Genomic DNA, 17741 nt, shown 5'->3' with positions numbered 1-17741 from the left:
ATTTCATCTACATACAGGAAAAAACAATAATAATATTTCTATAAGTTATTTTTCTTTGTATTTATGATACAAAATGGGGAAAATTACCATGAAATTTCACCCCACTTACTTATGCAGTATAATAATAATATTAATACATTTTATTCATAGGCGCCTTTAAGACCCTCAAGGTCACCTTACAATAACACAAGAACAATAAAAGCAATAAAATATAAATAGGGATGCACCGATACCGATACTGGTATCGAGTATTGGGGCCGATACTGTAAAATGTGTGTGTACTCATACTCGTGAAAGTTAACCGATACCATGAACCGATACTAACTTATTTCATTAATCAGAGGGTGGCTTGTCATTTCTGTTGTAGTTTTTTAGATTGGCCACTAGGGGGACATCCCGCACTAAACAGGCACAGGGTTAGGCGAGTGAGACTGGCAGCTCCAGATAAAAAAGAGAAACTGGAGGCTGCTGTAGCTAGGCTAAACAAAATGTCAGCAGTGTGGAACAGCCAACTTTAACTCAGGTTTTGGAAAAGCGATGAAAAATGTCAAGAGAAAATCCACGGGCAGTTAAAATAACAGAGGCTCTGACTCATTTTATCGCTCTGGATGACCAGCCAATGCCGGCCGTGGAAAACGTCAGCATCTCAGCATACTCGAGCTGCGATATGAAATATAATAAATAAACAGAAGTGTTTGTTTATTATTCTGAAAGCTCGAGACAGTGCCAATAGTTCAGTGATATTTTGTTAAATTACAATGTGGAGACTCTGCAATAATTTAACAGAAGTGCTTATTTTTCACTTGAAATTTTTTTGTGGTCATTTTTATTAAGATTTAATTTTTTATTGGCAGAGAATAAAATAAAACCTGTCTTCCAATTCATTGCATTTGTATGTGTGTGTGTGGTAGAAGTATCGGTTTCTGTACTCTGTATCGGCAAGTACTCAGATCCAAGTATCGGTATCGTATCGGTTTGAAAAAATTGGTATCGTTGCATCCCTAAATATAAACATGGCAAAATAAAATTTAGACATAAGGTAAAAAAAACAAAACAAAAGCATAACAGTACGAAGCTGAGCAAAGTAAGAATGGACAGGATTAGGTATGTGCAACGCTGAATACATGGTTTTGAGACGTGATTTAAAAGTGGTGACACAGATCTGGTGGAAGAACGACTAAAGGCTCGAGTCCCGTGAGCAGGCGAGCAGGTGGAACAGACGTTTGATTATTTCTTTGTTCCCTGTAATAACCTGACTTGTTTCCTCTTCATTCTTGTGTGCCTACCTTAAAGTATAAATAGGTAATATTAATAATAAAATATGCTGAACTTTCATGTAATAAGATGAAACGATTAGTTAAACTTCTCCATCAGGTTTAGAAGAAAAGTCAGTCAAAGCTTCATGAAGGTGTTCTGGGTGTGAGAGAGCTGGAGAAGGTCCGGTGTCCTCCGCCTGCAGGGTTAAATAAGACACGGCGTCTTATTTAACCCTGCAGGCGGAGACAGGACAGTGGGAAGCTTCACCTCCATTACTGAGCAGGAAGCAGCAACTGATCGTTTCTGCACGACCGAGTCTTTATGCTTCCATGTGAAAATGGACCAAACCAGCTGTTATCCACAGACACTCCACTTTCATCTTTAGATGGAAAAAAGACACCTGAAGCGTTCCTTTGGATGGATTTAAGCGCCGTCCGCTTCCAGAGGACGGAGACAGAGTAATATTCAGACAGAAACAAGAAGCAAGAACAAGCTGCAGCCTGGGCTCAGACACAGGTGAACCTGACGAGGACGTCCACAGAAAAGGAGACGCTCAGAAGCAGGAAGTAAAACCATGACCAGACAAATGGAAAAGGAAGTTTGACAGGAAGTGGATAAAACACAAATGAGTAAAATCTGACGGTGACAGGAAGTCTCTCCACTCTGCTGAAAGCAGCCTGACCTCTGCTGTCCTCTCATTGTGTCTCCTCGCTAAGCTGCAGCAGGCCAGCAGATAATCAGCGTAATGACTTTTCATCAGAGCGCTGACCTGAAGACCCACATTTCCCCCGTGGGGGAGGCATTCCTCCCCCGTTATAAGTACGAGTACCTGCGATCAGCCTCGTCTGCAGATCGTCAGCTGGTTCTGAGCGTCTCCCTGACGCGATGTGAACGTCTGTGGAGCTTTCTGTGTTTGTGGACGCTGAAGCAGAAGATCTCCTCTCGGCTCTGCGTGTTTGAAGCTTAAAGCTCAGCTCGTCCAGCTTCTTCGTGCTTCCAGGTACAGAGAGGTCAGTCTCAGGTGTTCACAGCTCACATGGACATGTTTCTGCTTTGTGCATCTTTGTTTGACACTGTCAGAAACAAAAGCAGAGAAAACTGAAGTGATTCAACGATTACTGTTAAGTCGCTCCAGCTGACCTTCTTGTCCACCTGCTGTGAGGTTAACATGAACACGGCAACGAGGACAGATTTGTTTCCGTGGTGCAAAAAGTCATTTCTGATGTTTCTGATTGTTTTAGCTGTTTTATCTTTGTTTGTGTTGACAGACTGTAGAGAGTTACAAACAGGTTAAATCAAAGACGTCACCTTCCTGTGAGTATCTTGTGTTATTGCACCTACATTATAAAACCATCCATAGAACCATCATCTTACATTTGTTGCCATATAAACAAATGGCAACAAATGGCAACAAATGTTGCCATTTGTTGCCATTTGTTGCCATTTGTTCTACGTTGTGACAGGAAGGATGTTTGTGGCTCAGGATGACTCGATAACACTGAATAATTACAGGAAGGCTGTTTTTATAGGTTTAACTCACTCAAATGCAACATTTGAATGAACTGTTGAAAACAGCTGTAAAAATAATTCTAATGTAATAAATTGTTCAGGTTTTGCTGACATTTAGCTTTGAAGTGTCTGTGCACGAAACACGAGTAATGTGAAAGTCTGCAGAGCCTTTAAAGGTGTGGTGAGTCTGGAGGAAGATGAAACCTTTAAATGTTTGCGGTGTTGGAGCTGCTTTGTTGGTGTGTGTGAGGTCGGACGCTCTCGTTGACTTTCTCCTCCCACAGTCACGGTCTGAGGTGAGAGTCCAGCCTCTCATTAACACTAATGTGCTGCTCCAGAGGAAGAAAGCCTTTCACCTCTCAGACCGTTTCTTTGAATATGCTTTACATTTCATTTCAAATGTTTTTCTCCACGAGTCCTTATCACCTTGGTTACTGTTGCTACACGACCGCCAAGCTTCCCACCGTCAGACATGCTCACTGTGATGTGTCGGTGTTGAACAACGTGGACATTAAAGCTGACAGCCCAGAGTTTGACGCCGTGTTTCACACACACTGGATACACTGACACCAGTCACACCAGTGACACCAGTAACAGGAGCGAAGGCTGGGGTTTTAGAGACCTACAGACTGCACATTAGCTTTGGACCTCTGTGTTTCCCACAGTGACCGAATGTAAGGTCCAGATGTCTTTGTTGGTGCGCAGCAGCATCGTCCTGCATGGCGTCCTGTCCGCGGGCGCAGAACCAGACTGTCCCTTTGACTGGATTTCTGTTTTCTCTGAGTCGCTTCATTTTATTCTGATATAACTGACGAACGGATCAAAAGTCCACCGGCATCATCACAAACCTCATTCTGATGAAAACTGAAGATCAGACGTGGAAACTTGTGGCTGAGCAGCGACAGCAGCAGGTCCGTGGTTTGATCCTCAGGTCTGCGCACTGAACCCTAAAAACAGAGCAGCCATGCTCGAGCTAGCAGAGAGAGGCCACGCCCCTAATATTGAAAACATGAACACAGTAGCTGTGTCCCTTTGGAGGACCCGGCCTTTGCGGTCTACGTGGGCCGAGAAGGCCCGAAGTGCGAGGCTGTGAAATGTGACGGTCCAGCCTTCAGATCTGCGTCACCGCTGTCTCGGTGGAGTTTAATAAACTCGCCGTCTGCTCCTTGCTGTCTAAAATATAACAGGACACTGGAGTAAATTCTCGACCGTCTCACACTTCTGTTTAATCAGTTTTCTGTTTGACGTTTATTCAGCTGTGTGAAAATCTGGAGGAACCCACCCGATGGATTAATAAAGTTTTATTTAATCTAATAATCTAATAACTTTAATCTCAGCCAAACCGATTTACTCCAGAACAAATAAAACACAGAAAAAAGACAAACAATAACATTTTTAAGTTATCCGAGTGACTTATATATCATGTTTGACCTGAGTAGCGAAAGAGCGGGGTCCGAAAACAATGAAGCTGGGAGTCCGCTGCTCTCACCAGCTCTAGTTACCATTGAACCTCCCGGCTAGCTATCGAGCTAGTGGCTAACAGACGTCTCCGAAAACGTCGGAGCGCTTTTGAAAATATGTGGTGTCTTGATAAACTGAGCAGATATTTGAGGTTTACACAGCTACATTCTCGCCTGAAAATATGTTAAACGTTTATTTTGTGACCCAGAAAGAATAATAAGAGTAATATTAAAACTCAGTAGCTGCCGCCATTGTTGGAAACTGAAATTTGGCTGGGCCGCGCTATGAATTCTGGGATATTGTGGAAGGAAGGAAGGACACACCCGACCCATCTGTCACTGTCACTACCTGATCCGTACCGGAAACCTGATCGGTACCCCGCATGCGCGAAAGGTGTCTACTTCCGGTCGTAGCGTTTTACGATAGTTACAGGTCAGAGTATCGGTTAAGATGTTAAGAATAACAAGTATCTCTTAAAATGTTTGCAATAATGAAACATTTAATATAATGAAGACAAAAACAAAAAAATAAAAAGACAGTTACGGATCAGGACTCCCCGATCCTTACTGCGCATGTGCAAAGTCGGACCGTACAAATCGGGTCTACCCGATACGTACCGCGCATGTGCAGATGTTTTCTTCTTCTTCTGTTCGTTTAATGGCAGTTTACTCCCCAGTGTACGAGGATACTGCCACCTGCTGACCGAGCGAATGAATCCTATTGTAAACTGAATTAGCGTCATTACAAACGTGTGTTAAATTTGATTTAATGATAGTCGAGTGTGTTTATGCTTGTCTGTGTGGAGAGGATTGATTAGTATAGTGATGATGATGTCCGCTATCACTGTTAATTGTCAGTAAACACTTAATCTGGCTGATGAATCTTCACGTGACACATTGCTAAGTCAATATTATTAAGTCTGTAATTAGGCGCCATTCTTCTTATTTTACGGCGCTGTTGTTCAATCGGGGGACGCTCTCTGTTGAGGAGAAAAGCATGAATTTGTTTGTATACGGATTATCCATTGTTTAAATGTCCCGGTAGTCGAAAAGGAGGCAGAGCTGTTGAGAAATGCTAGGAGCTAACTGGGCGCTAACCGTATCATTCAAATATATTGAATGTCTCAATGTTGGCAAAGAGAGGAAGTGACGTAAGATTTGCGGATGCGGGGTACCGATCGGGTTTCCGGTACGGATCGGGTAGTGACACCATCCTTCAAATCCGGGGAAATGAAGGACGCATTTGAAGGAGTAGACGAATTGGGACAGCCTTCGTGGCCTGGCTGTGACGTAATTGGCCTACAAATGCGTCCTCCGAAGGATGCAGCCACGTTTTGGCGGCACAGCTAGTGTAAACAGGTGAGTGATTGAATCCAGGTGTTAGGAAGTAGGCGTGATCTCTGAGCCCAGACTCACTGCTGCCTCTGGCGGATGTTAGAGGAACTGCAGCTTTTCTCTCACAGAGAGAATAAAACTGTAAACCGTATAATGCTGATCACGTGTTGCTGTTTGTGGCTCCTCTCGCTCCCACCTGTCACACCTGCAGTCAGACCTCCATGAACTAACCCCGCCCCCTCTCTCTCCCCCTGTGCTTGCAGTCCGCGAGCGGAGAGCAGATCAGAGCATGCGCTCGGCGCGGCAGAGCATCATCTCCTGCAGCGACCGTGAGGCGAACTGTACGGCCGCGCGCCACCCGGACACCCTGGAGCTGTCAGGATCCTCCGCGTGGAGCTCCAACGACTCGGCCGTGGACGCGCTCCAGCTCGAGGAACTCCAACTGCCGGCTGCGGCCGCTACGACCGTAAGTCTCCCTCTAAATCCTCTGATTTCTCTGATTCCTCTGATCGCAGGATCCAAACACACCTGAGCAGCTTCCACCTGCCAGAGCGCGTTTTGATCCACTCGGCGGTTCTTCGGTGGTTTTACGCACGGCGCTTGCGGCGGATAGCAGAGAGCTTTGTTTAAACACAGAAAATTCTGTGAAGTGTGACAAACCGAGCAGTGAGTCCGACAGAGTCGGTACCGGTTTTCTGCGGTTTAAATCTAAACTCAAATCTCACATTCATAGTTGGAGGTTCGCTTCGTCGGTGTCCTTTAAAGTGCAGCTGATCATTAATGTGATAACTAACTGATCAGCCTCACATCATGAGCTCATTAAATTATTAATTAAATTATTGATCGGGAAAAGTGACGTTAATTCAGAGTGACAGCAGCAGAAATCAGAGAGCGGCGGGTTCACTGCAGGCTCTGCGTGTCTGTATGAACCAACAGCGCTTAGCAAAGCACATCTGTACAGCTGTGAGCCCAGCATGCTTAGTTAAGCTGAAGTTAAACACACACACACACTGAGGCTGCGGGACACGCTGCGGGTGGCTCAGGTGATTGGTGGCGTGCTGCTAACAGCGTGTGAGGCTGCTGTGTGTCCACACGCTGATTTCAGGCTGATGTGACGTGTGGCGCTCTCAGAGCTGCTGATGTCAGTGGCGGAATCGGCGTCTTCTTTCTGCTGCTGATGTTCTGCTGCCAGGTTGGTCACATCTTCCCTGCAGCGCTTCAGCTGCTTCAGACCAGCTGGTGACGGGAGGTGGAGGCGGGTTTTCTCTGCTCCAGTGCATAGTCAGTGTCATGGGACCTGATCATGGTGGTGGGTTTCCAGCAGCAGACTCTGGCCTTCTCTCGTCCTTTTCCTCCCCCCTCACAGCTCTGCTCCAGGGCTTCTTCCTGGCTGGACATGAATCACCTGAACCTGAGAGCTCTCCACAGCAGATCACCTGCCTCCACCTCCTCCTATCCCAGCATGCTCCTCCGTCACCTCTCCTTCACTGTACCCATGAACCACCTCTGAGCTCTTCCTCTTCTCCTCCTGCCTGCAGCTCCATCTTCACCCTCCACCCTCCCTCCTTTGCACATGCTCAGACCTTCTCAGCCTTTGTGACTCTGATGGACTCATCTCCATCTTGCTCACTGAACATCTGAACACCTCAGCTCCAAAGCCAAAGAACAAAGTCCTTCATGAGCCAGCAGATCTCCACACGGACCTTTCAGGGCTGGAAAGATGTAAGAAAAAGATCTGCTGATAGGCGGTCGTTTACACGTGTATACAGCGAGCTGCAGTTACTGCAGAGAATGAGAGGCGTGGATGACACATGCAGTTATTTTATGAGGTTTTTGCTCTGATCTTTTCTAGCCGGTGATGCTTGAAACTGAGACGCTGGTCCAGGATGAAGCTTTGGATAATGCTGCAGGTCAGTCAGGTGATCCAGGAACTGCTCAGACAAAAGCAACAGTCCTAAAAGTGAAAGTGTGATCACAGTGGACTGTGTCACGGTCCACACAGCACCTCACTGTACTGTGCAGGGGTACTTTGGTATTGTGTCCTTTGCAGGAGGTGCTTGGAGTTGTGCTGCTGTGGTTTACAGTCTCCAACCTCTGGTGGCAGGACGCCGACCGTCAGCAGCAGATTCCAACCTGACAGAGGAGAGTTAACACTCCTGCAGCTGTGAAGCCTTTAGTTAGTTTACCCTTTTTGGTCCATAAAGTTTACATGGTTGCTTTGGGCTCCAGTATGAGCCGTCAGGGGGGGGCGTGCTGGGGGGCGTGCTGGGGCACGGTGGGCACGCTCGTGTAGATCGAATCTGTGCCTCGCCTGCTAACAGTCTGTATTCAGTGACTCGGGATGGCGGCATTTAGACGACACTTGTTTTTAAAGTCAGAACATTTTGTCCTTCCTGCTCTGGCTGTGATTGGTCGAGTCTGATGTTCGAGGAAGTCTGTATCACTGCAGGAAATCTCAGTCCAGTAAACGATTCTGTGACAGCCTCGCGTTTATAAACGACGGCGCTGCAGGAGGTCAGCTGACGCGCGCAGGAGGCTGGGAGCACTTCCTGTGACCAGCAGGCGCACAAATGTAGGTTAATGTGACACGTTCACACTGCTCCTGTTTGCAATTTGGCATTTTGATGACATTTACATGTGATCTTTAACGGTTTTATCTCACAGCAGCATCTCAAACAACGTTGTTAGAAACACAGACTGTAGATAGAAAATGGCCACACAGCGTTTTGTTGCCACGATGTCGTTTTATTATGAGGTAAAAACATCTGGACGAGTCAGCCTTGTTTTCAGTCACAGCTGCAGACAGATGCTGGACCCCAGACTTCCCCTGAAGGCTCTGATTGGGAGGCGGAGCCCTGCAGGCGTTACAGCGGGAGGCACACGCCAGCGCCTCAAGCTGCTCCTTTGTCTTGTGCTGGTCTTGGGACCAGCGTGCAGACACATTGCTGGCTGATAACCTTTGGTGATATTTAAGGGGGCACTTCGGGCCACGTGTGAGTCAGAGCACGGCTTAGAACAACCAAGCAAAGGTCAAAGGTCGGTGCTACTGCAGCTGCTGCCGGTGCAGCTGATCAGAAATAAGCTGAATCTGTGCCGGCTGCATGTCGTAGCGAGGCGACCGCAGCGCCGGGAAATGATCATTACTGGTTATTAACCCTTTAAAGCCGGTCAGAGCAGCACGCTCTGTTTTGCATAACTATTTTTAAATCCCTGTAGCTCTGCAACCACGTGAGCTAGCGCAGTAATTTTTTTTGCATATGAAACCGGAGGAGTTGTACTTACATCTTATGCCATCAGCTTGTCCTCGGTCACAGTTTCCTTCCACATATAACTTTGCAAAAACTGCATAAAAAGCACTTGCAGCAACAAAAACATAATATTCCAGAAACACACTTTGCTGATCCGATCAGCTGTTTGTAACACTTCCTACGTCCATCAGCGCGAACTTTTACATGTCCGCCATGACCTGCCCGAAACCGGAAGTGACGTCATTTTCACGGAAATGTAGTTTTTTTTAACACCAGGGCCTCATGAGCCTATACTGGTGTTTTTAAAAGTTATGTTTGACTTTATGACTTTCTGTGTGGTTTGCTTAGGACTCATATTGCACTGCTGGAAATAGTTTATTTTGATGCATATGCTGCTTTTTTGCAAATTTGCATTATAATATTTATTTTCGTTTTTCCTGCAGTTTATAGAAATTGGTGTATTTCAAAAATAAAACTATGAAGACACTCAAAATAAATTTCCTGTGGTGGGAAACTATTTTGTGCAACTTTTTTGTATTTACAGTTTTGAGGGATAAGCCTCTTAAATTTCTCTAACTAGAAATATATGTTAAAAAAACAAAAACGATTTTCTTTTTTTTTGTAGTTTATTGTAATTTTTTGCAATTTATGTAATTACTATGCACTTAATGCAGACATATTATTAAAGTCTGGGCTGTAATGGTTGTATTGATGTATAGCAACTTGAAATGCTCCCAAAAATGGCTCCACAGCATGTAAACATATAATATAAGCTCTGGCGGACTTGGTTCTATGGTCGGTCTTAAAGGGTTAATAAGGATGAGCACTAAGCAGTTTGTATGGCTCATAATCATCAACAGTATTGATCATAATCATCAACAGTATCGATGAATATATTTAAGAATAATTTTATTCATGCTGTAAACTAAAAATAACTATGCTTGTGTAAATAAGAATAATTAGCATAATTAATAAAGTGACATTTTTCACCATCGTTTCTTTTGTAAGATTGTTTTGATAACACTTTCTAACACAGTAGTGAGTGAGGCGTCCCTGTGATTCGATGGAATTTCACTCTAATAATCACCCACAAACACAGACATGCTGAGAAAGTAAATTTGAGTTGTTTGTAATCATTTTATGTACTTAATGATTTTGTTTTATGGTTCCTAATACAGCCCTGAAAATACTGCAGTACTTGAAATTATCAATGCACGGCCTAAGATATGCATGATTTAAAATGATTTAGTTACTGATTACTTCTCAGTAGACTGTACTTCTACATGACCCGGCATCATTCAGTCTGAGGAGTCGCCCCCTGGTGGCCAGTAAAAGCCCCGTCCGTCTTCTGTTAGTGTGTGTCGGTCCGAGTCTGCTGAGCTCAGTGATTGGTGCATTTCTAAGCTGATGGTGATTGATGAGTAAACGAGGTTAACGTCAATTTTTTTAGTTTTTCGAGGAAAATCCTTTCCGTGGAAATCAATCCACAAAGAGCTGAAAATGCAACATAGTGTGCGTCTAATCTGCCGTTCACCATCACAGGTTTATCTGCTGATCCTCCCGGGGATTAACCTCCTGAGGCGCTGACCCTCAAAACACGTCAGTGTCCTATTTACCTCGATTACCCACAAACCGGCCCAAACTCCACCGAGTGAGTCGTCAATTTTAGGAGAGGAGTCTGGAAATGTTTTCGAGGATCGTTCTCCTTCCACGACTTTCACTTTGTTTTAAACTTCATGTAAATATTTGCTGGTGTCACTGACTCATTAATTATTAATGAAACCCGAACTCTTTAATGTCCACGGTTTGAACGTCGTCGCCCACAGAGCATCACGTTTCTGAGCTCTGAGAAGCAAACGATTAAAGTGAAAATCAGACATTTGTATAAAATCACGAGTACATTTAAGGATAGTTGAGACGGTTTGAAACCACAGAGGTCGTGAGAAATGCTCAAAGCTCAGTTTTAAAGCTCTTCTCTTCTGGCTGAAAGTCTTACGTCTCACATGCCAGAGGATCTTGGTGTCATAATTAAAATCCAGGTGAGGAAGTGGCTCCTTACCTGTGGAGTATTAAATCTCGTTCTTTTATATTCTTTACGGCCAAAACAGACACGGCTCAAAGGGGTCTTTTACTTAAAAAATTATCTTTAATTTTACATATCCTGGAATATGGAGACATGAACACACGAACACACAAGCCCAGGTCTCAAGCAAATACAAGGAAGCCAGGTTATAAGATAAGATAACTCTTTATTGTCATTGCACAGTCATACATAGTACAATAGTACAATGAAATTGGAAAACTGTCCTACGTCGGCACTACATATAACACAACACGACACGATATGACACATCACAACGCAACACAAACAACACAACACAGTATAATAACTTAGTAATAAAAAAAGAAGAAGAAGTGTATGTGTATTGCACACTGTTATTATTGCACATTAATTATTATTGCACCTTGTTATAAATATAAATATTATTATTGTTGTTTTAAACATTGTTACCTCCCCCCTAAAAAAGTCCAGGGAGGTAGCCAATCAGGTCAGCTGTTAGCACTGATCAGGGCTGTTGCCCTGTTGTAAAAGCTGTCCTTGAGTCTGTTTGTTCGGGACCTCAGCAGCCTGAACCTCCTGCCGGACGGCAGCAGCTTAAACACCCGTGTCCTGGGTGTGTACCGTCCTGTAGGATGCTGCGTGCCCTCTTGAGACAGCGAGTGCTGTACAGGTCCTTCAGGGAGGGAAGAGGATGTCCAATGATTTTTTGGGCCATATTGATGACCCTCTGGAGTGCCTTTCTGTGTGCTGTGGTGCAGCTGGAGAACCTCTGGCTTTCTTTTAATAAATATTCTGATGGTTTCAGTATTTGTTCTCTTCCTGAATTCTTATTGTTTAGCAAATGTTTCAGATAAACACATAACCTGGATGAACGCCTGATTCACTTCGCCATCCAAACCTACCTGTGTGAAACAGGAACTGCCCCCTAACTCTCGTGACTGGTTGCTCCACCCTCAGCAGCAGAGATAACGTCACTGAGTCTTCAAACTTCAGTCATATCGCTGTGGAGGAAGTTTAGCTCCGCCCTCGTTCACAGGACTGTTTGGATTCAGACACATTGGAGGGTTTTCCAGCACGAACGGCTGTTTGAGGTCACGCTGAAGCACCTCAGCGATTTAAGAACAGACTTCGACTCGACGCTCCAAAACCTTCGTTTACTCTTCCTGAGCCAATCAGAGGTGGACTTGCTGCTGTGTTTGGATCATTGTCCTGCTGCCTGAGTGCTCTTGAGCTTCAGAACTCCGAGGGATGGGCGGACATCCTCCTTCAGGGTTTTCTGGTAGAGAGCAGAACTCGTGGTTCCCTCCGTCACAGCAGAGCAGCCCAGACCATCACACCTCCCCCACCGCGTCTGCCTGCTGCTGGGATGTTGAAACGCTGTTAGTCTGACGCAGATGTGACTCAAACCTTCCAGAAAGTTCAGCTTCTGTCTCGTCAGTCCTCAGAATATTTCCCAGAAGTCTCGGGGATGATCCAGATGTTTGTGAGACGAGCCTTTGTGGTTTTGTTGGCAGTGGTTTTTTCCTCGGACTCTCCCACAGAGGCCATTTTTGCCCCGCCTCTTTCTTATTGTTGACTCATGACCTCTGACCTGAACTGAGCCGAGTGAGGCCTGCGGGGCTTTAGATGCTGTTCCTGGTTCTTCTGTGACCTCCTGGATGAGTCGTCGATGAACTCTTGGAGTAACTTTGGTCGGCCGGTCGCTCCTGGGAAAATTCAGGTCTGTTCCAGGATTTCTCCATGTGTGGACTCCCACTGAGGTTCACTGGAATCCCAAAGCCTTAGAAATGTCCCTGTAACCCTTTCAGAGATGTTGGTTTTGTTTCATGACTTGATGTGCTGCTGTTTCAGATCTTTTATCCTGCCTCACTGGCAGACAGCTGCTGTGATCCAGCCGATCTGTGATCAGGGCTGAGTGTGAAACTGAACCCAAAACATCTGGTTATAACAGTTAAGTCATGATTTAAGAAGTGGGCGGGTCCTTTTCACTCATGGCAGGTAGGCTTGGTTAGCTTTAATAAATGAAATCATAATTTAAAAATGGTATTTTTGTATTTACGCTGGTTTTCTTTGCATAATATTAAAATATGTGAAAAATATTCATAAAAATAAAAAAACAGGAAGTGGGCGGATACGTTTTCACAGCATTGTATGATGTCACAGAGAGATATCCCAAATATGGTCCACTAAGGTGCAGGAGCCCGCACTCACGAGCTGTTTGAATATTTTGTTAATGACGGTCAGCCAATCAGAAGTTATCTAGAAGGGGGAGGAGCTACAACAGCTTGTTTCAGACAGGGTGAAATGAGGGTCTGCACCCAGGATCAGACAAAGAAGGATTATTCTGAACTGTGAGTCATGCAAAGCTGCTCTAGGAGAGGAGAGTAGCTCAGGTATTTGAAGTACGTCTATGATTATGATAATAATTTATTTAAAATCAGCACAGACACGTTCGCCTCCTGTTTGAGCCCCGCAGAGCTTCATAACATTATTTATCTGTGTCAGCATGAATCTCTTCTGTAACGACTGTTGTGTAAGAGACCCTGAACACACACACACACACACACAAACACACACACACACACACACACAAACACACTGAGTGCTGAAGGCTTTCATGCATACAGCAGTTCAGTCAGCTGTTGTGTGGGAAGTTTTCAAGGATGACTGATGAACAGAGGACTCACTCACACACACACACTCAGGTTTGTTTAGCATCTTAGTGAGGACTCACAGATGTAAACCCTGGACTGATGTGCAGGCTGCCATAGACTCAGATACTAAAGGGCACAGCTGTGTTATTTAAAGTCATTTCTCTGTGCTGTTGTTGTTGTTGTTTGTGTTGTCGTGATTTTAGACACGATGAAGCTTGTTTTAGTTCTGTTTTTGTGGTTTTGGGTCTCTTTCAAGCATCTTTGTAGTTCTAATGATGAATGTAATGATTACTGTCACACTTCGTGTTTTTTTATTCATCATTTGTGTGTGTGTGTGTGTGTGTGTGTGTGTGTGTGTGTGTGCGCGCTCAGAAATGTCCAGCGTGAGGCCCTGGTGCTGTGAACCATCTGATCTCTTTTTTTCAAATTAAAAGCATGTGCCTTTTTCCTCGCTCTGTTTAACCTCGTTACGTGAAAGTCACCGATGCAGCTAATGATTATTTTTTCCAGAAACATATTGATCAGTTGTTCCAATATTTGTCGATTAAAATCTGAGAGGTGGGTCGTGTCCGGTGGTGAAACACAGCTGCAGAAATACAAAGTTGGTTCTGATTGTTGTTGATTTTCAGCTCATTTTGAAGTTTCTTTTATATTTCTTTGCAATTTTTCTGCCTCATTGTTCAAACACTGAAAGCTGTTCCAGTTTGGTCAGTGTGAAGACAGATGTGCTTCCAGGGAGACGTTTAGGCGATTTTATTGATGTTTCTCTGCAGACTCTGCAGATTTATTTGTGTTTTATGTTTTTAGAACAAACTAAGATTTTTTTTGTTGCATTAAAAATCAGCTGTAAGTAATTATTGATGGTTGATGACAGACAGGACTGTGGAAGCTTCCTCTAATTACCAAAGCAAACCATCAGATTCCACTTTCAATAATCTGCAGCATGAAGAATAAATGTCCACTGTATTACTGGTGTTTTCGCATTAGCGTATTAGCCGCAGGGTAACTCATGTGTCAGAATGAGGAACGCTGTGGTCTCGTCATCGTCTCCTCTGTGGATTTTCTGCGCTGCTCTTCCTCACAGTCTGACTTCGTCTGATCCTGTTATAAGACGTGGACGGCGTGCTCACATGGAACATTTCACCATCATTTGTGTGTTTGTTTATGTGTGTTTGTGTTGGGATTATGCAGCAGTGGAAGGCTGCCAGTGAGCACGTGCAACGCTCTCTTATATTGTGCACTTGCTCCGCTGCATTTTTCCTTCTTTATGTCCACACAGATTGTTTTGGTCGTTATCGTTTGTTCACACTGTGAATGAAGCGAGTTTTGCAGATTCATTTAAACACCTGCATCAGAAAACTGCAGTGCCTCTAGTTACCACCACACTAGAGGCAGGCTTCCATTAGCTAATCTACATAGACTGTATATAAAAAATGAACCACAGCGACATCACTCGTTGGTTTTGGTGTTTTCACCCTTTGGACGAGAGCGTGAAGTTATCAGCTAACGTTAGCTTGCTCGCTGTGTGCGAGCGTCACACAGACACAGAGACCAGATAAATTATAATTAATACAGATGATGTCATTAAAAATGCTCCAACAGAACAAACACGGTCCAGAGGTCCAGTTCAGGTGAAGCTAACAGCTACAGCCGACTGTGCCACCATTAGGGATGGGTACCGGTATCCGGTGCCATGATGACATTTCGGTGCTTTATTTTCCTGAGCTGTGATACACTTTAGATTCTAGCCAATCATTTTACGTTTCCGAGGATAGTAGGCGGGTCCAGGTACGTACGTTCTTTTAGAGCAGAGCTACAGATTAAAAATGCCCAAGGCGAAGCGGTCAAAGTCTGGCTGTACTTCACAGCAAAAGATGCAAACTCAGCAGCTGCAACAAGTGCTTTAAGCTGATACTGTGATACTGTCAAAGGAGGTAACACCTCAAATCTGATGAAACACCTGGTGACGCATAGCGTTTTTTTAAAAGCCGAGAAATGCGCCGTATTTGATAGCTTGCTGCGAGACCTCACACCGAGCACATCTACTGCGGGTGTGGTGCCTGTTATCGACCCGGAGTTTGCAACATCCCCCAAAAACCCGAAGAGGAGAGTCCTGGCCCCTAGCCCTGCCAGTGTAGCAGAAATGATGATGCAGCAGCAGCCGTTCTTCTCTGCGTGAGTAGCTTAATGTTGTTCGTGTGTAATTTACGTTGAGTAGGCTAACCACGTTATTACATTAATGCATGTAAGGTGAACTAGCAAACATCATCATAGCTACATGCAGCTGTCTTCTTGTTTGATGGCAGATACTCCCTTCACCCTGGACAAAAAGGCTAAAATGACCAAAGAAAAAGTGGAAAACAGCTAAACATGAGAGGTTTTTGGACAAAGTTTGTGTTTTTCCATTGTTTAAGCACTGCTTCCAGCCAAGAGTGATACCATATATGCCCCATAGCTGCAGAAAAGGCTAACATTGTTATCTTTTTACAAAAAAACAGCTGAACATGAGAGGTTTTTGGACCAATTTTGTGTTCTCCATTCTTTAAGCACCGGTTTGAGCTCCGTTTATGCACCGGTACCGGTTTGGCACTGGTATCTGATAAAACCTAAACGATACCCATCCCTAGCCACCATCATTAACCTGTCAGTCAAAGAGGCCACGCCCCCAATGATGCAAGCTTTAAATGATCTATAAACACTAGAATAGTTTGTGTATCAGGTGGTAAATGTGTTTATTTTTGCTATACAGGTTTAACACGGGAGTCTATGGGGCTGACTCACTGCTGCCTCTGCTGGATGCCCGAGGAACTGCAGGTTTCAGGGAATTAGCGGGTATCTGTGGTGTGTCATACAGTCTGTGGCTGCAGTGGGGATAACGTCTGGCTTTAACAGAAACCCACATGTGAAACTGGAGAACAGACACCAGTAGATGATGTCACTCTATCCAGTGCCTGCAGTTTTCTGTCATACGAGCAGCTCAGCTCTCCTGCAGAGAAGCAGCAGGACCTTCAGCCTGCTGTGAAGCGTCCAGCAGACTCACGAGGTGCAGAAAACCAAACCAGCTGGAGATGTTTCACCGAAGACGTAGAGGGAACAGAAAGGACAGGAACTTTAACCTTTCAGCTCACCTGATCTCAGCTTTACAGCCGCTGTCTTCCAGGAAGAACAGCTCCTTTCTTTCTTTGCGTCTACAGCAGCACAAACAAAGACGCTCTGTGATCAGCTGACCCACCGATAAATCTCCTGTCCAAACTTCAGCCCGCGAGCCTCGACTTTCAGATGACTTCTAACAGACAGCATCTCTGAAGACGGGAAAAATGTCCCTGCAGAGCAGACGAGGGACGATAACGAGCACGCACGAAGCTGCGAAGCATTAATTCCACGCAGAGCGATCCGAGCACGACTGTAATTACAGCGAGACTAAAAACACTGATTGTGTTTCATTATTACGCCGCTGTACGCCCGCACTGATCCGCTCATATCGTCCTGCATTTAGAGGAAGCTAACCTTCATTCATTCATCATCGCTGCTGTCATTTCAGACCACGTGTGCTGAAAACACGTGTTTTATGGGCACCTTCATGTCCGCTATATATATTTATATCTGTGTATTATGCTGGAATGTCTACAATTAGACCTACATCTACAAATATGATCTAAATATGATTTATATTTGATATTTTGTTTCCTAATGTCGTGATTATCGTATCATTTATTTGACTTTAGTGTTTCCTGTGGGAATAATAACAAAAGTTATTATTACAAATGGTTATTACTGAAATACTGCTTCATGTGTCGTGATAGTTTTTTATATTCAGGAGTTTATTCCAGCACAGCATGTGATTCATTATTACTGAAACAATCAGACTGAAGATTTTGGTGATATTTATGATTTCTCTGTCATTCAAATTTAAGTGTATTTTACTTAAATAATTGATTTTAGCTGCAAATACAGTGGAATGAGGAGGTAACAGGAAATAAGCATTTGTAAATATAAGTGTCACTGAAACATGAAGATGCATGTTTGCTCTCAGCAGTGATCATGTGATACTAATGAAAACCACGCTGAGCTGATTACAGGTGAAGCATCTTCAATCACTGATAACAGATTTCTGCACATTTGTGCAGATGAGCAGTAGCTGCACGCATTAGCGTCTCAGGGAGTGCAGGGCAGGATTTCTGCTGTTGCAGCGATCCTCGCTTGGGTGTCGTGGTGA

General features: G+C 44.4%; 1 protein-coding gene across 3 annotated transcripts in view; it reads left to right on the top strand.

The window, feature by feature from the left end:
• Window positions 1–1656: 1656 nt before the first annotated feature.
• The window catches only part of opn4a (opsin 4a (melanopsin)), a 33084-nt gene continuing 16999 nt past the window's right edge, over window positions 1657–17741 (top strand). For 2 of the 3 annotated variants that reach the window (XR_014877746.1, XM_085183533.1), the window contains exons 1-2: window positions 1657–2280; window positions 5833–6027. Coding sequence is in view for 1 of the 3 variants with exons in the window: in XM_085183533.1 (XP_085039659.1) it covers window positions 5851–6027 (177 nt within the window). In the remaining 2 variants the exon portion in view is untranslated. Of the gene's footprint in view, window positions 2281–5824; window positions 6028–17741 lie in introns of all 3 variants that reach the window. The other variant, XR_014877747.1, reaches the window with a different exon arrangement.

The sequence above is a fragment of the Neolamprologus multifasciatus genome, chromosome 13, assembly GCF_963576455.1.
Source record: "Neolamprologus multifasciatus chromosome 13, fNeoMul1.2, whole genome shotgun sequence".
In the NCBI taxonomy this organism is placed as follows: domain Eukaryota; kingdom Metazoa; phylum Chordata; class Actinopteri; order Cichliformes; family Cichlidae; genus Neolamprologus; species Neolamprologus multifasciatus.
This window is presented reverse-complemented; position numbering and strand designations above follow the sequence as displayed.